Consider the following 23,768-nt stretch of genomic DNA (forward strand, 5'->3'; position numbering starts at 1 on the left):
CACAGTGAGCAATGAATCCACACAAAGAGTCAGAGCTGCGGCTGTGCAAATACAAGCACGTTATGGTGTGTGTGTGTCCTAGCATTTGAGTTCTTCTACATGCAAAAGCTTTTCTGCGTAGGATGGTGTGGGGCTGCTGTACAGAAGTCATGAAGATAACTTTTACTGATCCATTAGTTTTGTCAGAAGTTGTCTTGGCATGTGTAATGTATACTCACACAGAGATGCACACATACACATGCATACGTGTTCTTGCCACTGTGTTGTAGGGTAATGTACTGGCAAGGGGTGCTCAAACTCACACAGAGACTCTACATTCCTCCACTAAATTTCCTTGCTCCTACTAGAGTACTGATCTTTACAGCTGAGATGGATTATGCAAAGGGATCACTCACAGAAGAATATTTTGTTACCACCATGGGAGGAGTAGCCAGGGGATCTGCAATTATGTGGATCCAGAATATAAACCTCTTAYACAGGAATGTGCAGGAGATCAGCTGCATTCCTTCAGTCCGGAGCCTGTGGTAACAGCAGAGAAATGTTGTAAAGCTATTGAATTAGAGAAGTCCTTTTTGCCCTCCCAGTTTTACTTTTGCTTAGCCTGTTTACTGGGACAGCATAGAGGTACAACACAGATGGAGACCAGCTCTGTTTACCCTAACTGGGATGTTCATGCTGAAACCTAATTTTTATGTCAATATTTTGATGTTTTCACTGCTGACTGTTTTAGCAGTCACAGGCAAATACTCCAGGATTATAGACCAAATTCAGAGCTGGAAAAATATCAAGTGAACAGCTTTCCTCTTCGATCTTTATGGTTTTTAAAAGATATTAGAATAAATTACAGGTGAGAAACCTTTAGAATAGACTGCCTAAACATAGATTTTCCTGTCTGGAAGATTTTCTGCTTACATTTCACTTTTTGGGTAGCAATTACTAACAAATGCCACGTTGCTTTTGTACTGCCTTTGCAACAGTAATAAAGTTGATTTTCACTCTGTTAGCTCCTCAGTGAAAATTTTCAGAAGTTACTGTTCAGCTACTATTGTTCTACTTTGACAGAAGACAGTGTACTCACACTTCTTATTAGGAAAACAATCTTTATTGAGAAGAAAAACTTTTATTCAGAAGAAATTTAAAAAAAAWCATCCAGCAAATGGCATTGTAAAACTAAAAGGAACCAATGCCAGTATTTTTCAATGAGTAATACCTTAAAAATTCATTTTAACAACCTCCCACAATCACATTATATTTGATTTGAACAAGAACTTTATCCACAAGTATATTTTATTTCTTTTAATGATTTAAAGTATCATATGACCAATTTAGTCAGTATTATCAATACAGGATTGCAGTGCCTACACATATTAACACAAGAACATGCAAAAACTATGTAATTGTGTAGTTGTCTACATGCCCATTCAGTTCTTTGGCATATCACTAATTTAATGAAGGCAGCCTCTTGAATGCCACTGAAAAACAAATAATCCAATAGCAGTGTCACGGCCAAATAGTCAGACATATTCATTTTATTTAATATGCATGGTCATGTTTTATATTTGGGTGCTGCTGCTGATGTTTACACATAAAATTGGTATTTGTAGGCCTGGATGCTGGTTGAATAGCAAATAAGAGAAATAGCAAGAGGTAAGAGAAACAAGGTAAGAGGAATAGCAAAGAGAAAGTGAATTTTGTATATAGCTTTTCAGTAATATCAGTGATTTTACATACMGTACAAAATAGCTTATAGGCTACTATCTGTATGGTTAATTTTGTTTCATATCCCCACTGCATTATGCCTCCTTTGAGATTTACTGTGTTTTGAAACAACAGTAAAAGACACTTGTATAAGATGGAGTCTCAGCTCCACTGAAGGTGACAGCAAAACTCACTGAATTAAGAAAGCCAGCTTTTTTAATATTTATAAAAGTGAGCTTGGTAAGTTGCACAATATACCTTTCCTTCAAGATTATAAGAGACTTGATCATTGAAAGGAGCTGCTTAAACTAATCCAGCCACATTGGTTGTTACAGGTTTTTGCTTAACTTGCACTATAGCAAAAGCAACACATGTTCCATTTTTTGCAGATGCTCACTGTCTTTATTGGGAGCTTACTGTAAATGTCTTTTGATTTCCAGTGACTTCTGATATATAAGGGTAAAGTGTTATTTATTATCATGAGTCACCTGTTGACTTGGCTTTTACTTGCTGTTTGGTCATTCAGACGACAGCATCAACAATGAACTTTAGGAATAAATGCTGCTTCTACAATGGATAAGCATGGAAATGTTTGATTTTTTTAACTCTTACTTAGCCAAATCTAGTGTTAAACTACAGTGCTTAGAAAAAAAAAGGGCATTATCGAAATAGGGGGATATACCTATATATTTAGTCTAGAAGTAATTTCCAACCAGTTTATCATCAGTTTATATCTTATTACTATAGTGACAACTTATTTTCAAACTAAACAGAAATTAAATCTTAACCTACTATTCTGAGTATATTTTGAGCAACACTATAGTATAAAGTAGAGCTCTATTCTCTAAAGTAGACTTCAAATAAATTTTAGAGAATTATATTCTATCATTAGTACAACACAGAAGAAGAGCATTTTGGAACAATGGAATATGGCTGTATATGTCAGTGTAGCTAACACTATTGCAGCTGAAAGGATAGGTAAGTGATTTATTTTCTTCTTTGATGCCCAATTTTGATTTCTTATTTTCAGAACAAGATGCTATCACCAAAGGAAGCTTTTTTCTTTTTTTCTTCTTCAGAGTATTACCCCACCCAGAGTAGCAGTTTTGATGTTAAATACACGAAAGTGTAAAATCTGTTATCCCCAGTACCCTTCACAGAAGTGAACTGGTCTCTTTGGGAATTGATAATTCAAGGAGTGCTTCTATAGGGTCTGTCAGAAATGTGGAAAGGAAGTTAAAAATTATAACTTAAGCACTCATCCCCAGAATTTTAAATGCTCAGGTAATAGGCAATACAAATTTGTACAAAGCACTGGAGGACAAAAGGCTGAAATCCAAAAAAAGGTTTCTTGTACATTTTGAAGAGTGTAACCAATTAACTTGCAACCAACTTTAGTGACTCTTGGTGGGTGTCCAAACTAGAGTTTGATCTTCAATGAGGTTGTTATTTCAAGAGAATTCAACATCAGAGTAGTTATCATAGATGCAACCTGAAATGGAAATAAAATCCAAAACTATTAATATTGTGTAGCATTTCAATGCAAAGACAAAATTCTTTATTGTCATTGAATATTAATAATGTACTGTTGGAAATGTTCAACATACCGTCACCAATATCATCATAAATTTCTCCATCACTGTAAGATAAAAAAAGACAATATATTTAAAGGTTGAGATATCAGATATGTATTAATATTTGCATGCAGATACAAAATACAGCAGCAGTATGGTGTAGGAAGCTATCAAATAATTACCTTGCTAATTAAGAAAATACAACTTTTGTGGTAACAGAACAATGTCAGGTCGAACTTTTTCAGGGAAGGGTAGACCTGGATACATTTCTAACATGTAAGTTGCTTTATCAAAAGGCTCTTTTATTTATTACATTTTTAAGTAGATATTCTTATAGAGTTATTTCCATAGAGAAATTAAATACTTTTTTTAATGGTCACTAAAAAGTGAATTTAAAAACTCAATCAGTATGCCCTTGAAATGATTTTTTTTCTGAACTTGGCAGTTCCTTAATATTTTTGGAGGTGCAATTTTTAGGTAATGAATTTAGGTCACGTCTATAAAAGATACAGGCTCCATGAACAGGAAATTTCAATTATATTGCTTAGCTACACAGACAAGTCCATGGAAGACAATAAGACTGTTGATATATATAGTTCAAACCTGTGTGTAAGTGTTTAGATGCCTCTACATTCTAAATGTGACAATTCTAAAAGTGACATCTGATTTGATTTTTAAGGGTCTAATATAAAAAGAAAGGACGTGGAGAGGCTTTGTCTGGCAGGACTTTTGGATTAGAACTGAAATGTTGAGCTCCATACAATTATTTGGAGCAACACTGAGCCAAATCTCTCTCCCACTCAGACTGAAAAACAAATAATCCTAAAGAAAATTTAGTCCATTTTAGTTAAACATTTGAAATAAGCATCAGTACACCTAATCACATTAAATTGCTGTTCAGTAAAGACTCTAATACCAATAATGCTTATGTAAATTTTCATGGTTTATGGTTAAGAAATGAGGAATGAGGCTCTGGCAAATTTTCTGCATGGATTATTTTTTGACAAATTGTAACTCCATAGAAATAACTAAACATTCAAGTTTAGAATGACATACTAATATAATTGTATAACTTTTTTTTACTGAACCTTTTAGAACAAAATGAAGCATTACAATAAATTTTTCAGAAGGACCACTTTATACTTACTTCTGAGCTAAATTGCTTCTCAGAACATAGCCATCTGTAAAAGTGAAATATATATGTATTAAAGTTTAATTCAAATACTTGTTATTTCCTCTGTTGCTAGCACTATGAAATGCAGGTTTTCTCTTCTATATATTTCAGACAGAAAGACATAACTGATGGAAAACAATGTACAATGGACACATAGTTGACAAAAAATTTGCTGTGTGCAATGTTATTCTTCTGTTATTTGCCTACTTAAATAGTAGTCGGGGTTATGCAACATTAGCTTTCATATTCTATTTTAGTTTCCTGTTTGCATGAGAGGAATGTGAAACAATAAAACTTTATATATTAAAAAAATGTAGTACAATTCACAAACTATACCACAAAAATACAGAAAATTAATAACATAATAATATTTACAGTAATAAGAAGTAACAGAAAGATTTAGAGTTTTCTACATGGACAAAAATGTATTTCAAGATGTGTACACCAAATAAGTATCATTAGCTGTAACAGTTTAACATTTTTAAGTGCAACATTAATAACAACTATAATCAAAATAATAATGGAAATATTTTAGAGAAGCTACTGACTAGTGAATTATTCTATTACTCTGCTGCATTACTAATGAAATCAGAGAAAACTACGCATATCCTTTTTTTATGTACATTATTTCTTTAAAAGAACTACTGCCTGTCTTTGGTGAAAGATATCTGTGTAAATACTTGTCAATTGATATAATGAATACAAAGAAAGTGAGAGCCAGAACAATAATTATATGTTTGTAGGTAAACATTAGTAAACTGGGACAAAATTAGGACAGTTCTAAAGAATAAGTGTGATCTTGTGTTGTATTTGAAATTATATATAAGTTTCCCTCTTTTATTCATCAGGAGTGTCTATTCAGGATGTTTTAGCTCGGTGGCATTTCCCAGATTTTATTACCTGGGATAAAGCAATGGATTTTTTTTTTTTTTTAACATGTTGTCTTTTCAAAATTCACTTTAGATCAGTCCAATAATTTCTATGACTCTTGAAGTCTCCAGGGAATAATTGAAAATAATTTGTCTCAGCTTCTCTCTTTCTTCATATAGTTTTAATACATGAAAGCAAAGTTTCCTTGCCCATAGTCATGGCATACAGAGTGGGCTTGCAAGCCACATGTATGTGACAGTGCTTCTACCATTGCAAAGCATTTTCTGGGTTTATCTGATGGTTCCTAGCCCTTAAATATGTGGGTGATACAGCCCCAGCTCATCTCACACTCTTTCAGATTTACTAATCCAAAGTTTCAGTTTCTGACTTATTTATTAGTTTTTATGGTGCTTCCAAATAGGAAAGAATCCAGCAGGTCAGCACACCCCATTGATTACTTAGGAATCACTGAAAGCTGTAACACATTGTGCCAGCTGCTCATTGACACTGTAAAGGAACCTCAGAGAGGTCAAAACATTAACTTTTGGGACTGAAGTCCTCCCAGAGAGAAAGCAAAATTGATGAAGCTGAATTGAAAGCTTCTGTGTATTTCAAAACATGTGCATTCAGACCAAGAAGGAATTTGAGAGGCTAGATGAAAATCAGTTCCTTGTTTCATTTTTGACATTTCAAATAATTCATATCAATTAAAATAAGCCATAGCAGAATATGTTCCTAAGATTATCAGCCCTTGCTTAAAAAGGTGAGAACATATTGAAATATAATTTGTAGCTTCATTTAACCRTTGGTAGAGGCTTTAAACCACGGAAGTTAATGTTAATATGTTAATGATTAAACCAAAGAATTTGTGTGCAAGAAAATAATAAAACCATCTTTAATTGTGGATTTTCAGTATATCTGGCCTTCAGAAGGTAAAATTATAACTTTAAGATCTGAAGAAGTCGAAAAAGTAGAGCAAATAAACAAAACTGTCATGCACTCAACTAAAGTAGAATTCAAACTTCACTGACTAATGTGAAAATTGACTGGGATCTATTCAGAAGTTTTCAGGGAGAATAATTTTGTTTATTTTGCTCTTTTATGCATAGCAAAGCAGTAGCTACTGTCATTATTTGAAAGCCTTTGAAGACAATGAGAGGAAAACAGCCAACATGAACTACTTTCTACTTTGTTATTAGCTTGATTCAAAAAATGCAGCTTTGAAAGCTGTGGTTTTTTTTTTTTTTTTTTTTTTTTTTTTTTTTTTTTTTTTTTTTTTTTTTTTTTTTGTGGCTCTAGTGCAATCCATATTTTGAAAAACATATGTGCCGTTATGCAAGAAATTCTTCCTCACCCTGCAGACCTGCCAGGAACAAGGCTGTACTCCAGACTGTAGCAGTTGAGTTTGGGAGGAAAAAATAAAAGGAAGGTGGCTGAATCCCCTTCAGACATTTATAGCATAGAACTGTCTTTTACATAGATCAGAGGTAAAAAGCAAAGGTGAGCAGGAGGATGCTGCTACTTTGATGGATGTTCAGCACAAAGTGAATTTTCACTAGGAGGTTTGAAAGCATTGTAACAGAAGCTCATTAAGTAATTGAAACCATCAGGAGATGGTGTCCAAAAATTCAGAAATTTCTGCCAGTCCAAACCCTGGCCAAGGATTTCAAAGAAACACCGAAAGGCTTCATGCCTTTCCCAGAACAAGCAGACATGCCAGGAAGGAAATATGCCTTGGATTATCTGGGAGATGGGGAGAAGACTTCTAACCAGTGTTCCCCCCAGCCTGTTGAAAAGATTAAACCGCATTTCTTGCAATCCAAAGTAAGAATGTTGTTATTGATTTTCTCTTAGCTGCAATCAATCGGCTGGTACTATCCAGAGGGGCAGCATGGATTTTACTTTTACTGAACTCAGTGGGCTATCACAGCTACTCTCCTTTTTGTAAAGGTGGGGAGCCAGAACCAACACAAACATGTGCTGATCTTAGCTGGAAAGAAAAATATTACAAAACAAAATTGTCCTTTTTTTCTCATACTTAGTATATCTTCTCTATTGGAAGTGCTCTGGATTTTTTTAAGGCAAACCACTCTTAAAACACAATAATAATAAAAATCTGCTTCTTGTCAATCMCCAGGCAAGGTAAAAGACAAGTACTGGGCTCTACTTCAATATGTCAGGGAAGAGAAGTTTTACATATCCCACCCAACCATTCTCAGAAAAATTGATATGTACTACAGTTTTTTTAATACAACTTACATTTTCCTTCCTCATTCCTGCAAAGGACCTTGGTATCATCCGTACTTTCAATAACGTCAAGAGTTTCCCCTCCTTTAATTTGTAGGTATTTATATCCCCATCTTTTTGGAGGGAAATCCTGAATTGTGGTTGTAGAGTAAAGAACTTTTATTTCGCCGTCAAACTGAAAAGGAGAAAAAAAMCCCAAACCATGGTTAAAATCCATTCATGTTTACCCATTCATATATTCCTATTTATTACTACTTAAAATTAGCAAGTATTTGTATGTGCTATACAGTATGTGCCCATGCTTGCCATTTGGACCAAGAGAGGCTCAGATCACTATTTTTGCATGTAGTAATACTTCACCTTTCAAATGCAAGTTGTGGGGAACAAATTAGAGGTCTCCGTACAGATGCTTTGTTTTTATATTTTATGTGAACAAAACACTTGGAACAAAACTTACTCTGAACTTCTTTCTGAACTCTTTCTCTTCTTTTTCCATCTTCTTGAGCTTCTGTACATCTTTTTCTTCTGACTTACGTTTTCCAAAGCTTGCTGATTTTGATGAGCTAAACCAAGAGGTTGCAGATAAAACAAAATTAGGAACACACCTGATGCACTGGCACACTTTCTGATATTTTTGGTAAAAATGCAATTGCCTTCATGTGTCTTTATCATGTATTTGTTGCTCTGAAAAACTAATGGTGATAATACAGATTTTGTTTCAAATTAAATAAGAAGTTGGGGATGTCTTTACTACTTTTCTCTGATACTAATATATCTATCACATAAATGAATATAAAAAAATAATTTTAAGTATTTATCTGGTACAACACTTTAGAATCTCTCAGCAAGGAGAAGTTTTTGTGAAGACTGTGTATCTTTGGGCAACAAGCTGAATAACATGTCACACTGTAGAGGGAGCTGGAACATCTTAGCTTTATGTGTGTTAGTCCTACATGCCCAAGTATCACCTTGCTACACCAGGGAATCTGCATTACCTGAATCTATTTCAAGTTCTGTGTTTTTTTCAACATCCCTGATTGTGCTGACTTTTGCCAAAGAGTATGGAAGGGTTTCATACCCTAACTRCCCTTTCTGATGATGCACCTGGGAATGTAAAGTCTGACTCTACTTTTTGATCCTTGCTGATCTCTGCAGGATGACAGTTTCATTGATGGCGATTGTATGTATGTGTCGCCAACGATTTAAGTTAGAAGGATCACATATTTTCCTCTGGATACTCAGTCCAAAGAGCTCTCTTTGCTTTTATGTCTCCAGACTACATTATTGTAGTGCACTTGTCACTCTACCTGAGTGGATGAGACACATCACAGTCCTCCTCACAGATACATCTGTGCTCATAGCATGTCTATACTGTGCAGAGGACCACAATTTTCTGGCTCAAGATGTAAGTTTTTCAAGCTGAATCATACATCTCCAAATATATTTCACACTTACAAAACAGGTATATTGTCCTTTTTCTCTTAAAGTACTGCAGCAGCTGAGATAAACTATCTACCTTAGCAGTCCCCAAGTTTTGATAGGAAAATAATTACAATCTACAATTAAATTAATTTAGGCCTTGCATTATTTTCTGCCTCTTTTCCATCAGAGACTGAATTGGCTGGCACGCAAAACATGCCTACTTATTCTATAGTCTAATTGTTACTTCAATCTGTAATGGAGGAAAGAGCATTCAACTGCCATTATCAGCAGTAGGTTTATGAGAACTACAAAATCTGACAACATCAAATAAAGCAGATATTAGTATCACTCTGCCTCTAGTATATACTTTAAAAGTATCTCTCAGTTTGTTAGGTTTCTATTCAGGGAAGTAATATTTTCACTTGCCTGGGACCRGGTTGTGGAGGCGAGAAGTCTGAAGAATCCACATCATCATAAACACTGTCTCCATAATCTGAAACAATTGTTTAACAGAATGAAATGTTACTATGTGAAAATTGAGAGGGGAATACATTGTGTAACAATGTATGGCATTTTAGCTAAATTGACAAGAAATTAAGGCAAGTACTGTAGCCATTTACTATCTGTAGTAACTGTGGGCTCTGTGTTTTGCACAACCTGTCTTTTCAGTTTAAGATTCTATTAATAATAACAGGTATTCACTGAAATTCTAATCTTCTGAAGTTGAAGCACATGAGATAGCCTTTCAGTTTCATTTGAATTAATCCATTTTCCACTCTTTTGAACCAAAGTATATTTTTTGAGTTTAATTTTAATATTCAATACATTCAATAACTTCTATAGCACCCTGGCCAATACAATGTTGCTTAGAAGTGGATATGAATGATATGTATGTTATTTTTTAGGTCATCTCGAAATGCCAAAGCAGCRAAGAGAATTCTTAGCCCAAGTATATTTTGTGAATCACATTCAGCATATTTGTAGAAGGGAAGCAATTGTTCAACTCATCAAAAAAATGGCTTGAAAAATCAGCAGAATTAGAACTCAGTTTAGAACTCAGTTCTGGAAGCACTCTCACAAATYCTAAGAACTTGCTTTTTATTACACAGTTGAGCTGATGCTTACATGGTCTTTTACAGAGGCACTGCAAGGCATAAAAATAGCAAAGAGGATTTCTCTTTACTTTTGAGGTCTATCACTGAGTGTTTCTTCCCAGGTGTATCTCTTCTTTGACTTAGTGTCAAATAAAATGGACTAGGGTAAATCTCAGGTAGAAAATTCACATTAAATACATTAAATTGTTTAAGAAGGAGTTTGCAATGTATATGTATCTGCTCATCAGAGCCAGATCGGTCACAATATTTGAAATTTGTTTAGTGTAACTGGGTAAGCAATAGGAAATCCTGTTTCCTTCCCTGGATGTATTTTTGTGACTAGCATGTAACACAGCAATGTACACAGAAAAAGAATTGGGAATCAATATGGAGACTGAACAATAGGCTATTAATTACCTTTTCCAGACTGCTTTGTTGAAGATGACATGCTGGGGAGGGGAAAAAACAGTCATTAAGTATTTATATCACATCAATGGGCTTTTTTGTAACCTAAATAATTAAAAAAAACTTGGAACACAAGGGTTCCAAGTAATTTCCAGATATTTTGAAGTGCCACTGACACCAGCAATACTTAGAGAATAAATGCATTTTTACCACTGAATTAAAATAAATTGGTTCAGAACTAAATGACTAAATGAATAAGGTGGTAAAAACATCACATGATGATCTAATCGCTAGATAAGATGGGTAGAAGACAAAATTTGTATTTTTGTTTCTGGCACGTTATTCCTAAAATTTTGATTAATAGGTTTATATCTACCAGTTCATCTCACCCACAGGTGAGAAAATAAATTTTAACTGTATGCAGTAAATTTGCATAACCAGAGTGGCACAAAAATGATAGATTATTCTGGCACTTTTTCCAAAGAAAAGAATTTGGCATATTTTAATTACCAGACTTTTGCAACAAATACAGCTTGTTAGGAGAATAATTATGCAGGTGAAAAGAAAGGTCAGTGTTTTTGCAGAAAAGTATCATCCTAAGAGGCGATTTGATGCATGATTCATTAGGCTGCTGTGAGGACATGTTAGTAGCATGTGATCAATGCTTTATTTGAATTAGTTAATGTGCACTTTGATTTCCTGGCAGACTCTTACAACAAATTTTCATTTTCTTCTGCCTCATTGACTTTGGCTGTTTTTTCTCGTACACTTTTCTTTTTGTCATCTTTGACCTTTAGCCTCTTCAAGATTCCCCAGGACCAGATACCATTCTTATCTTCATCCTGCGATACAGACCTTTGGAGTATGCATGTGATTATCACAATGTAAAATATAATGTTCTTGTTAAAAGGACCAGTTTAAATTCTCCATTGATGCACATAGTTTTCATTAATGCCCAAAGCGAGGTCACTTACTTGAATGTTAAAAGCTAAACTAGAAATAAATATGTTGGGCCACTTGTAAATACTGAGATATATTTGTAGTATAGATATTAATCTAGTGGCTTAATATTTTCATGTTGTTACTCAGAAACCTAGCATTTTAGTTTTTTTTTTTTTTAAATTTCAGACTCTCTTATTGAGGTTTTGAAGATTTTCATGATTGCCACTGCTTCTGCTGACATATCAAAATACAGGACGAAACGTCTTCAAAAGACTGAAGAACAGTTTTCTCAAACTTCACATATGCACTTCAATGATACCCACTCTCTGATCATCCTAATATCTGCTAATGGTTATGCTTGGTTCAAAAATACTAAAAACTGAAAACATTCTGCCAAAGAAGCAAATTATTTAAAATATATAAAAACATACCTAGATATGGCATCTTCATCATAAATGTCTTGATCAGAAGGAGGAGATGAGAATACATCTGTAACAGATCAAACAGTGAATTAATGCAATTATACTTAGTGTTGATGAATAAGGTATTCATTATAGGCCTCTTAACCATACCAGATGTGTGTGCAGTTTGTGCAACATCCTTGCAAATTGAATCTTTCTGTAAACCAGCACACCCTTTTTATTAAAACAGTGATTTAGACTTATCCCTGTTTAGAGTGTCATCCATAGAATTTAAATGTGGCACTACCAATCACAAGAGTATGGATACTGAAAACAAATGTTTCTACAGCATCAATAAAGCCAATAAAATCCTAAATAGCTGATTTTCGTCCAGACATTATGATGACTTAAATTTTCATGTGTGAGTCAAGTGATGATTGACTATGTCAGACAAACACTCTCAGCAAATGACATTGTTTTTTCACCCAAAGGAGTCAGAGACAGGAGCAATGTAAATTCCCAATCTTGGTCTCAGTTTTGACCTTCGTGCCTCACCTCCTTCAGGGCAGGGTTAGCTCAGTTTGCATGTCCAATTCTAGGCACTGATCAGAGTAGCCATTGAAATATATACTCAGCTGGCAGCAGTTCCATTCGGTACTGCCACGGGATGCTTCTGCCATGAGCAGTATCTAATCTTGAAGCTGAGAAGATGAGCTGTGCTCTTGTGATTAGCAGAGAATGCTACATAAATATATATACCAACAAAGGGGAAACTGAGTTTGAGTCTGTCAGCTTGACAGAGTGAACCTGCTGCAGCTGAGGCTCCAGTGCACTGCTGCAACTAAAGTTCCCCTTACCTCTGTCAGCAAAATGAGATTTAATTGGCAGTACTACTGGCTATTTCAGAGCTGGATTTCTCCTATACAAAACCTCTTGCTCATGTTGATATTTTTCTAGTTACACCTGTGCTGTTTTGTGGGACAATTTGCCTTCACACACAAGAAAAAAGCTGAAATTTGATCATCTGGTAGGCTGGTGATCCACAGTATCTGAAAACAAAGGTTCTGTTTCACCCAAATTCCTGTACATAGTAGGGAAGTTAACTTGGCCACTATGCTTCCTTTTTTGTTCCCTGTTAGCTAACATTTAACATGTTTATGGATAATTACTGCACTATGTGGAAACTGCAGAAGTCTGAATGTGAGGGTAAGAAATATACAGAAACGACACACCCCTAAACATATAAGTAGAACTTACTTCCACTTCCGCTCTGGTCACCACTTTGACTGGAAAAGAAAACAAGACATTTCACAAAAAAGCAGTCATCAATTAGAAAAAGAAAACAGCAGGATCATGCGTCATGTCTGCAATTATTAATTCTAAGCTTTTGGCCTTGGCAAAAGAATATTTAAAATTTATTTTATATTCCTGTTGATACCTTTAAACTAATGTGCAAAATATGCCCTTGGATCATGGGATAATTTGTGTTGGAAGGCATCTCAGGAGATCATGTAGCCAAACTTAATGGGAATAAAAATACAATCTGACTGAACACTAGAAAGTGGATCCAGACCCTTCAGATTCATTGCTTGTGGGGGGATCTTCTTGACACGAAATGGCAAACAATTTAATTTATTTCTCAATTAGCTTTCACTGGGTATACCTGCATGTTTCTAACATTTGAAGGAAACAATATTACCCCAATGTACTAAACGTAGTTAATTAAAGGTCTGAGAGGTTCATAGCAGCAGAGATTATTTCCAGATCAAAGCCTTACTTAAAATGATACATCAAAACAAGATATCTGCTAAACTTCTGCTCCAATAAATACTGAAATACAGTACCCCTAGTCATTTATTAATTTTGGAATAATTTCAATGCTACTGATAATGAGATAATATTATTTGGTCAAGAGCCTTTTTTTTAGAATGACATTCTTGCAGTGATTTCAGAATATGTTGATGTATGTCAGACCTTCCAACAGTTCCTGCTCATGAACTGAACAGAACACTATTAATCACTAGAGAAGACAGAAATGTCAAAATACAGATTATAGGATTTAATGAATCTGAGTCAGTCATTCATTGAAGTTCCTTGGAATACAATGTTATTTTAGCATGCAACAGTATAAGTGTAATTGTTGGCTTCTGAATTCAATAGATTTTCTAAATTCCTTACACTGATGATTAATTGTAATGCCGTTGTGAAAGGATTGGCCAAAGATACCTCTGCAATGACGTAACCATTGTTAAGATTACCTGAAACCTAGAACAACTAACACAACTCTTCTGGCTAGGTCATGATGCTATGAGACCAATGTGCAGGGAGGAAAACTGACATTGAGCGAATAGAAAAATATCAGACACAAAACTATATTGGCTGTATACAAATGCAAGCTGGGAGGTAGCCTTTTCCAAGTACTGCTGCTGGAGCTCATGGGGATGTTCCAACAGCCAGCAAGCTGCAGTCCTTTTATTCCAGACACACCCCTAAGCTAAGCCTCMTAAGAAGCAGCAAAAGCAGGTATAGTGGCTGAATGCTTCAAGATGGTTGTCTTATGTATTGAAATTCTTTACACCCCCATGCAGATCTCTTATCTGAATCCCAGGCTCTGTGTTTCTACATATCATTTAATGGAGAATGTAGGGAGCATGCAAGAAGCATGTAAAAAGCATGCAAGAAGAATGTAAGAAGCGTGTAAGAAGCAAACTTTCATGTGAGGTCTGGCAATGTAAGTATCACTGTCCTGCTTGGTTATGCAATAGCCTTGACCCTTGTGACAAGACCACCAGGTCATTTCCCTGCCAGCAAGTCTGATCTGTTGCTGCATATGTCACTTCTCTAGCTGCAGTTCTATTTGACACCAAAAAGATGACACATTGAGGTAGGGAATATGCAGTATACCACTGCACCACAAATTCAAGGAGACTGCGCCACAGAGGAGAATCTTCTGATGAAATCAAAGAAAGTATAGCTCATTCCCATCTAATGGAATTTGAGTGGCCTTGTTTTCAGGGTTAAACTTACAAGCCACACTCTTCTCTGAAGAGCTATCCTAGACGTGATTCCAGAAGTTCCTTCTCTCCAAAAGAAACAAGTAATAAGAGTTAAAGAGTCATGTGAGGCTCATGAAACCAATGAGGGTGATCAGGACTTCCCTGGTGCCGGGAGTGTCTCCATTGCTTCTAGAGTCTTTTATTCTTGCATGCTGGAAAAGGGAGCAYACACATGACTCCAAAAGACAGAGCAAGAGAGAGAGAGAGGGAAGAGAACTGCATGTCCTGCAGATGATTTGTAATCCTGTATGCTTTGCTTTTTTTTTCTCTTTGGGACCTCAATGAAGTAGGTCCTCTTCGAGTATTATGGGCTACTCCTAAGTATGAACACTTAGAGATGCTGGATTCCAGAATTTATTTAAACTCCTTTAACTACATCAATTTGAATGGCTACATATACTAGTTACACAGTACTCATATAAATGGCTGTTTTGTAAYGAGAGTTGGGTTTGTTGTGAAACTTCCCCTATTAGGCTCACCCAGTTAATTGTTTGTTTCGTTTAATGCATTCCATATACATACCTGCTAGTGGTGTCCTGCTCTCCAACATCATCATATGTTTCTTGGTCACTCTCTGTATGTTTCACATCAGCTCTGACAGATGGTTGCTGCTTTCTTTTTAAAGAATCATAATCAATCTCCACCATGGTTGTTTTAATGTATCCATCTAAATGAGTGAAAGCATGCAATTTAAAGGTCATAGTAAAGGGATTAATTTTATCAAGAGGTTCAGAACCAGTGACTAAATTGTTTTGTAAGACTTTAGAAAACTTTCAAAGAAATGTCTCATTCCAAACGGTCTCATGTATCTGCACAAATACAAATCTCTGATCTGTCTCAGAACCCCCCACTTAAGCCTTCCTCAGCTGATGTTAAGTTCACTTTCTTTTGCTTCGCAGCTACAGCAAAAGAATTTTCTATGCAGACTCTAGGAGCTGAGAAAGACTCCCTTTCTCAGCTGGTTTTGGGACTGCAGCCATCTTGTGGCATGTTTTAGGGCAGTCCGTGACATAAAGTTCCTAACAGGTCATTAAGAGAGCCATTAGCATTGATTTTTCTTCAGGTTGGAAGACATGCTGTAGCTGCATTGATCAGAGCAGTTGGTCTCAGCTCAGAGATGAGGAACTCTGTCCCTTCTGCAAGTAATTTTAGACAGGTGTACTGCCTGTATAGAAGAGTGCACAAATTGATTTCTCCAAGGTGAAAAATACTCATTTCCTTGACAATGAAGAATTCATCACTCTCCTGCTTCTGAGTGAATGTAGTTTTCAGTGTGTTTCCTCTGAAACATTAGACATTTTTCTTTCCTCTAACTGGAATGATAAGAATTGATTTTCCTTTCTTTTGTTTGGTCTTCTTCACACACCATTACTAGCTTGTGAACATGGAAAGCCGAAGGGTTGGTGAAACCAATTGGTCTGTGTTGTTGACATTGACACTTTTCAGTGAGAAGCCTTGTACAGCTTCAAGTTTTGCTGAGGCAAGAATTAATCCATGGAAACTGAATTAGTTAATGGTTTGCAAATGCAGTCCAAGAAAATACCTTTCTTCCAGCCCTCACCAAGGTTTGGTTTTCTATGTACAAAATGATCCATGTAATTAATTTACTTTCACAACTTTAAAGTATCGCAGAAAAGCTGTTATTGGAATTTGCCTCTTGAAGCCAATGCCTCTAATCCAACAAGATCCAGTAGAGCAAGTTTGCCAGGACATTGTCTGTTAGGTTTTGAAGTACCCTATGGATGGAGAATCCACCAGCTCTTTGAGCAACCTGTTCCCTTACTTTGTCACACTCACAGTAAAAAAAGGGTTCCCTGCTGTTCAGACATATTTCCATGTGTTTCAGCATGTGACTGCTGCCTCTTGCACTGTCACTGGGCAGCACTGGAAGGGGCCTGGCTCCATCTTCTTCACATCCTCCCACCAAGTATTTATGAACAATTATAAGATACTCCTTGGTCTCCCTTCTACCAGGCTGAACAGTCCCAGCTCTCTTGGATTCTCTTTGTATGAGACACACTCAATTCCCTACTTCTTTTTACATCAATCACTACAAACTACTCAGCTGGTATTGTCTACAATCTTGTAGAACTCTGTTCTACCTGTGTGAACAGTCTCTCTAATTTTATTGCCTTTTTAGTTCCCTTAAAAATTAGGTAAGAGCTTTTAATAATTTTGATTGATTTTATGGATCAACCTTTCATAACCCAGGAGCCAGGTCATTAACCCCTTCATCATACTCAAAAATCCACTGATGATATATATGSAATTCAAGGAACATCTTGGACTTCAAAGAAAATAAAATCTAGGAATCAGTTTGAAACTTTCCATAGGAATAAGAAAAAGCACTTAAAACAGGTCCTTGTATTCTCTAATTCTGTTTCAGGAACACTCATGTTAAATACAAAGACAAATGAAAGAATGTGATACTTGTTGCTTGCAGGGAACCAAGTTCTCATGCTATTTGAAGACTGATAGGGAACTAACCCTCAGTATGTCAGTGAAGATTCCAGCATATTTTACCAAACTTATTCTAGTGCCTACAGATGTTTACACCATGTTGTGCAATAACTCCCTGCTCTAAGCCTCCTCTGCTGCTGAGGACAGAAGAGTGACTTGCAATTATTTACTTTGGTGGCCAATGACTCAGCCTTCACAGGGCTAGCTAACATTTGCTGTCATGCAGTGAAAACATTTAGGAACACAGTGAAGAAACAGAACTCACAGCATCCTTTTGTTCTGCCCAGCCACTTTCCTTCTGGGTTGTCTGTGAGGCGAATGATTTCAATCTTATCCCCCTGTTTGACGGTCAGTTCATTCTTCCCTCCCTTGTGGTCTACACAAGCTCGTGCCTGATGAAGGACTTCAATGGGTCCCGTTAACTGAAAACCAAACAGAGGATATCACAGATATGGAAAAACGGAGTTCATTCTGAGACATTCAGAAAAAAAAGTAAAAATCATGGTAATGGTGATTATTAGTTCCACTGACATTTCAAATAGTGTAGGCAAATAAAGAGACAGGCTTCCTCCTGCCTGGTTTAAATTAAAAAACTGAAATTAAAGAAGAGGGAAATGGCATAGCAATAGAGCAACTGAAGAACTGACTAACAAAATCACAGAAATACAAAGATTAAAATCAGCAAACTAACCTATGATATTCACCATGGATTCACAGCACAGATGTGTTTAATCCCAAAGGGTGTCTCCATTTTCTTCCAAGAGAACAACTCATAGAATCATAGACTCTTTTAGCTTAAAAAATATCTCTAAGATCACTGAGCTCAACCATTACCCTAACATGAAACCATGTCCCTAAGCACCACATCTACACGTTTTAAATACCTTCAGGGACAGTGACTCCACCACGTCATTGGGCACCTCTTCCAATGCTTTACAACTCTACCCATGAAGAAATTTTTCCTAACTGCACATTCCCTGTAACAACTTGATGCCATTTCCTCTTGTCCTGTCCCTTGTTATCTAGAAGAAGAGACCTGGCTACAACCCCTGGTCAGGGAGTTGCAGGGAGTGATAAGGTCTCCCCTAAGCCTCCTCTCCTCCAGGTTAAACATCCCCAGCTTCCTCAAGTGCTGCTCAAAGGACTTGTGCTCCAGACCCTTCATCAGTTCCATTGCCCTTCTCTGGACACTCTCCAGCCCCTCAGTCTTTTTCGCAGTGAGGGGCCCAGAATTGGACATGGGACTTGAAATGTCGCATCACTGGTGATGAGTACAGGGGGGACAATCACTGCTCGGGTCCTGCTGGCCACACCATTGCTGATACAAGTCATATGAGTAAATATTCTTTAACATTAATGAGTCTGCCATGCAGTGCTCTGTGTTTAGAATGTACTACTTAAATAATCTTGCAAGTACTCACAAGAGGTGCTCACACTGTTTACTGAAGTTCAGGATTCATTTTGTGAGATCTTTATGTTACGAAGAAGTCATAGTGGCTTTTAGTACTTTTTATGATGTGCATTTCAGAGCCATATTGTTCTTGTGAATTATAGATCAGCTCAGGAATATCTACCTTGTACAGGTGGCCATAAATGGGAAGAAAATGTACTAGAATCTATTTGTTTAAGAATAGCATACTTTAATGGCTGCAGGGGAAAAATCTGTCAATGAAAAACTTTCTGTGAACTAATGCCTACACTTCTTGGGAGTGGTCTGAAAAAGAGACTTGAGGCCTAACAAACAGCAGCTAACCCACTATTATTAACTATATGTACCTTTAATATTTGCTTCTTAACTCTTGTCAGCCTCTCCACAGACCAAGGCCATGATATGTATCACTATGGCTTTACTGTGTACAGAGCCTCACAGGAAGAAAAACAAAGCTATCCACTGTGTACAGTGACACTGAAGTCACAGAATGGAGAATTGTGAACAAACACTAGTTAAGAGAATCTGACTAGCAGATTCGTAAACTGTGGGAGTGTGCTTACCACTGGCTATATGAAAATGATTTAAAAGAGAAAGAACTGTCTCATTAGTTACTTGAGACAGTGACTGTAGCTCTCCTACAAATGCCTTATTTTCTTCCTCCTCATTTAGGTCCCTTCCTCCCTTTAAGTCCCTTTCTACCAAAGCCAGGGCAATCTGTTGCAATACAATTTTGAAATCTCACAAGGGCTAAATACTTTCGTATCTGACTACAGTGAAGCAAATAGCACAATGTATATGAGAGTTAATTCTTACTTTTATTAAGGACTTTTGATGTTATTCTAATTATGTAGATTATTAGGAATAGAAAAGGGAAAACAGATGATTTTAAGGCTGTTTTTATATAGAAAAAGGGTGATAAGATAATTTAATGAAAACTGTGTAAACACTGAAAAATTCTTTGCCATCAGTGTAGAGCCTGCATTCAAGAATATGCCAAATATAAAAAGGTAGTTTAAACCCTTACTCAGAGTTCATGCAGGTGTTTTAACTACTTACCACAAAAAATAGTTTTGTAGCCAGGTGAAAAGTGTATTTTGAACTTGACAATTCTAAATAATGTTTCTTGCATAACTTTGTCCACATTACAAAACAAAAAGCTTACTTTGAACTTTCTCCTTAATTCCTGTTCTTTCTTTTCTTTTTCTTTTTGTTCTTTCTTCTCTTGATCCATTCTTCTCTTATCTTCTTTGTCCTGCTTCCTCTCTTTTCCCCTTGGCGATCTGAAAGTGCATTGCCAGGACAGAATATGTGAAGCAAATCTCCCTCAGAGATACCTCATTAAGGCCAACAAAAAACTGCAGGTGATGAAGAAAGACTTCTCCAAGTGAAATCAAAGCTATAGATTTTAAACCCTAGAGCAGCTACAAGACATAGAATAAGCAGCCCTTTATTACATGTATAAATTAGAATGGCTGTCATCATGAGGACAGTGCACCAGAAAGGGTTATCTGGCTCCACGTGTCCAAATCTTCTGCGCTAATTTTGTTGAGCACACTTGGAAACCGACAGCAGAGTAGGTGTTGTAGTGGATGCAGCTGTTAAATATTTACCCAGGCCATCAGTGGCTGATGCAGGCTGAAGCCCAAGCTGCCACTGGATTGCATTTTCAAACCTGATTACAACCTATTCCAGCAGTCTACACAAATGAGTCAGTCTTCTGCACTCATTTCTTTGCACCAGGGTACACTGAATGCTGTACCTCATGTGTGAAAGTACTGAGGTCTGGGCACTTGGGATGGAATTAGGACTACCTCTACAGCTCTGACATTTGCCACCAACTGCTTGTCTGGAAGACCTGTGTTCTAGAAGTCCTAAGGAACTGATTGAGTGAGGCTCCTTTTTTTTCTCTTTTTTTTTTTTTTTTTTTTTTTTTTTTTTTTTGTACTTTTGATAAATTGATACACTGTAATTGTTAAAAAAATAGTTAGAATGAGGATCACTTGTTTGGGTTATAAATTTTGTATTAAAATAATTTGCCAATTGAATTCAACAATGACTTTTTGCTGAAAATTGTTCTACATCTGAAATAGACTACATCTATTACTTATTCAGAGAATTAGAGTTTTTCTTTGGCTATTTTAGTACAGTAAATCCCATGCATTTAGACATTGCAGAAGAGTTAACAAAGTAAAGATTTAGCCATTATTGTCTAAATGGAAGAAGAGTGAGCAGAGCTTGTGTTCTGTCTCTGTAGCTATACTAGTGGACTCAGGCAATGAATATTTTCAATCCAGCCTCTCATAAGAGTTCTAAGAACATTTATCTGATAAGCAAGAAAAACAGCCACACCAAAAGATCTGCCTGGGACCACACTACCTTGGGGCTGAGCTTATTTTTCCTCCTAGGCTGTAATTCCAACCAGTGGGTCAGACTTAAACCTTAGGTCAGAAATCAGTTTTCTGTTACCTTGATCACAGTAATTCCATCATTTAATTGCAGGCCAGGGCACGGCAGGCCTAACTAGTAAAGAACCTGTGAACGGCCAGACTTTCTCCAGGTGAAACAGATGAACACAGTAATCCCTGGCAGGGACTGCAGTGGAATGACACTTATGTGCCAGATGAAAGATATAGATTAGAGAAGACGGTGATAAGGATAGAATAGTTATAGAGCTTAGAATGATTACCTGATGTCATTAATGTCTTCATACATCTCTCCATCACTTTCTTGGCCCTATAAAAAATAATCCATTTTCAATGGCCTAAGTCCAATTGGAAAGACAGGATAAAATTGGGTCCACTAGGTAAGCTTCACACAAATTATATTAAAAGAAATTATAGCAAAAGGCAAATAAAAATTACTTTATTCTTCCCAAAACAAGTTATTACATTATTCAAACCCCTATTAAACTGTTGGTATTTTCTTCCTTTGTTTGTACAATACCACAACCATGAAATCTTGGGTTGTTGGAATCACACTAGCACATTGCTTAATCCAAAAYGTATGTTTTAATTGCAAAACTAGTCCTACAAAATCTTTCTCTGTGCTGATGATCTCACTGCCATGATGAAGGTATCAAGGCTAGCACTATTTAAACTGGAATGTTAAGGATCTAAATGGGACTCAGATTAGGGTCCAAGAGACAGTTTTATTCCTTATATAGCCAGGTACTTAAACATATTGATAAAAATCTATGATTAACTGAAATATTAACTGAAATATTCAATTACTAGAATGGAATAGGGACCATTGGAATTCTCGGAAATTGCAATGAAATGAAATGTAATAGAAGGTATAGTTTTGGTTTTTTTTTTTTAATCAATTTTTGGTGTCTTGCCAGCTTTGATAATTTGTTCCCTGATTTTATTTCTATCCTTCACAACAAATAATTGCTTCTAAAGCTTACTGTCAATACAYTGGATTAAATCTGCAATTAATTGTCCAATGTGTTGAAAAGGTATTACTAAATTGGTAAGTTTTTGCACAAAAAGGATAGGTTTATGTTGGTGGATAGCACTTACCCCCTGTGTATTTCCATGACCTATAGGACAAAAAATAAAACCAGGATATCAATTTTTTTCTTGTGCAGAAAACAATAAATTCTAGCATTAAGAAAGTAAAACTGCTAATATCATCAGTGATATTAACCAGAAGTATGTTCAGACTCCTGTTTTTTGATGAAGGTATGAATACAAAAATCAGAGATTTTCAAGATTGCTCTTCTAGAACACTGTAAACTGAAAATATCTACAAATAGTATTCTTCACTATGTATTTTAAAAGTGGAAAATTTGTTTGAAAAATCTGTAATGACATTGGCGAATTTACCTATGTTATTTGCTTACAAAAATGACTCTTTATATGAAAAAGTAATTGTTAAAAACATAACAAATCCAAACAGACCTCAAAGAACTTGCTTGCACCAGCCCCACAGCTGAGTAAGTAAGCCAAGGGCTATTTTAGTAAGTCAGACTCTGCCCTAGGCAGCAGGAGAAGAAATTCTATGAATCTGCTGCTTCCTCATTGCTCTGCAGGCAGGCGATGCCTGATAATTTTTGCTTTTCCTTTTTACACTTTCTGTATCCTCTATGCATCCCCCTGCACCCCTGAGCCCACATGTTTGTAATTCCTGAAGCCTGATGTTCCAGCTTTGTTTAGGAGTTCTGCTGGGTAGAGAGACCAAACATCCTGAGGAAGGGGTCAGTGTGCCCTGYGCTATCTTAAACCCGAGGCTYCAGCCTTGGGTGAAGCCTTCTGTCCAGAACATCTTGTRTGAACTGGGCTCTGGCCTCATCCGGGGGGGATTCATTAGAATAGGGGGACATTACTGCATTTGTTGGGTTTCTTATTGGGGAATCCTAGATAGATATGCTAATTCCTGAAATCTATAAAACTTCTATCCATGCTATACACGGGTGTGCATTCTGCCATCAAGTTGTGCACCTCAAGATCCCAAATACGGAGGTAAAACCCTTTATATCCCCTTAACCGTGTCTGTGTCATTATTAAAAACTGGCCATCAAGGCAACACAGATAGGTAAGAAAAGCTGGGTTTCAGTTCCACAGGCTGCACTGCTCTAAGTCAAGGACGGCCAGTACACTAAATGAGGCACAGTGTGCCTGGCACAGACCAAATTTCACCAAGGAGAGATCAGAAGGCAGACTGAAATTCTTTGCATCACAATCTGCTTCTCTGCTGCTCCTGGTACAACTCACTGCCTCTCACTGAGTCAAACCACAGAGCAACAGTAAAAGCACAGTCAAAAAAATTTTTTGATCGAGTATAAAACAGTGCCTACTTCACCAGACCACATCTCAACTCTGAAAGAGCAGCATTCATTTTGGTTCAGGTTTGAAAATCTGGTGATTTATGGTCTGAACATAAGGAAAAAGAAAAAGAAATAGGAAAAGAAAAATAAGAAAAGGAAAAGAAAAATGAGAAGGAATGGAAAAAAAAGGAAAAGAAAAATGAGAAGGAACGGAAAAGAGAAGGA

At 36.4% G+C, this 23,768-nt stretch overlaps 1 protein-coding gene across 3 annotated transcripts in view; it reads right to left on the reverse strand.

Annotated features, from left to right (window-relative positions):
• Positions 1 to 2,737: 2,737 nt before the first annotated feature.
• Positions 2,738 to 23,768, reverse strand: part of FYB1 (FYN binding protein 1) — a 57,794-nt gene continuing 36,763 nt past the window's right edge. For 2 of the 3 annotated variants that reach the window (XM_057364703.1, XM_057364704.1), the window contains exons 5-19: positions 22,297 to 22,316; positions 21,462 to 21,508; positions 19,938 to 20,055; positions 17,609 to 17,765; positions 15,406 to 15,550; positions 13,085 to 13,113; positions 11,858 to 11,915; positions 11,199 to 11,339; positions 10,497 to 10,528; positions 9,412 to 9,478; positions 8,021 to 8,126; positions 7,576 to 7,738; positions 4,420 to 4,453; positions 3,306 to 3,337; positions 2,738 to 3,190 (exon numbers count right to left, since the gene is read on the reverse strand). In XM_057364703.1, the coding sequence (XP_057220686.1) occupies positions 3,150 to 3,190; positions 3,306 to 3,337; positions 4,420 to 4,453; positions 7,576 to 7,738; positions 8,021 to 8,126; positions 9,412 to 9,478; positions 10,497 to 10,528; positions 11,199 to 11,339; positions 11,858 to 11,915; positions 13,085 to 13,113; positions 15,406 to 15,550; positions 17,609 to 17,765; positions 19,938 to 20,055; positions 21,462 to 21,508; positions 22,297 to 22,316 (1,190 nt within the window). In that variant the 3' untranslated portion in view covers positions 2,738 to 3,149. The remainder of the gene's footprint in view (positions 3,191 to 3,305; positions 3,338 to 4,419; positions 4,454 to 7,575; positions 7,739 to 8,020; positions 8,127 to 9,411; positions 9,479 to 10,496; positions 10,529 to 11,198; positions 11,340 to 11,857; positions 11,916 to 13,084; positions 13,114 to 15,405; positions 15,551 to 17,608; positions 17,766 to 19,937; positions 20,056 to 21,461; positions 21,509 to 22,296; positions 22,317 to 23,768) is intronic. The other variant, XM_057364705.1, reaches the window with a different exon arrangement.

This window comes from Malurus melanocephalus, unplaced genomic scaffold (genome assembly GCF_030028575.1).
Source record: "Malurus melanocephalus ecotype Western Australia unplaced genomic scaffold, MMel_1.1 scaffold_41, whole genome shotgun sequence".
Lineage (NCBI taxonomy): Eukaryota > Metazoa > Chordata > Aves > Passeriformes > Maluridae > Malurus > Malurus melanocephalus.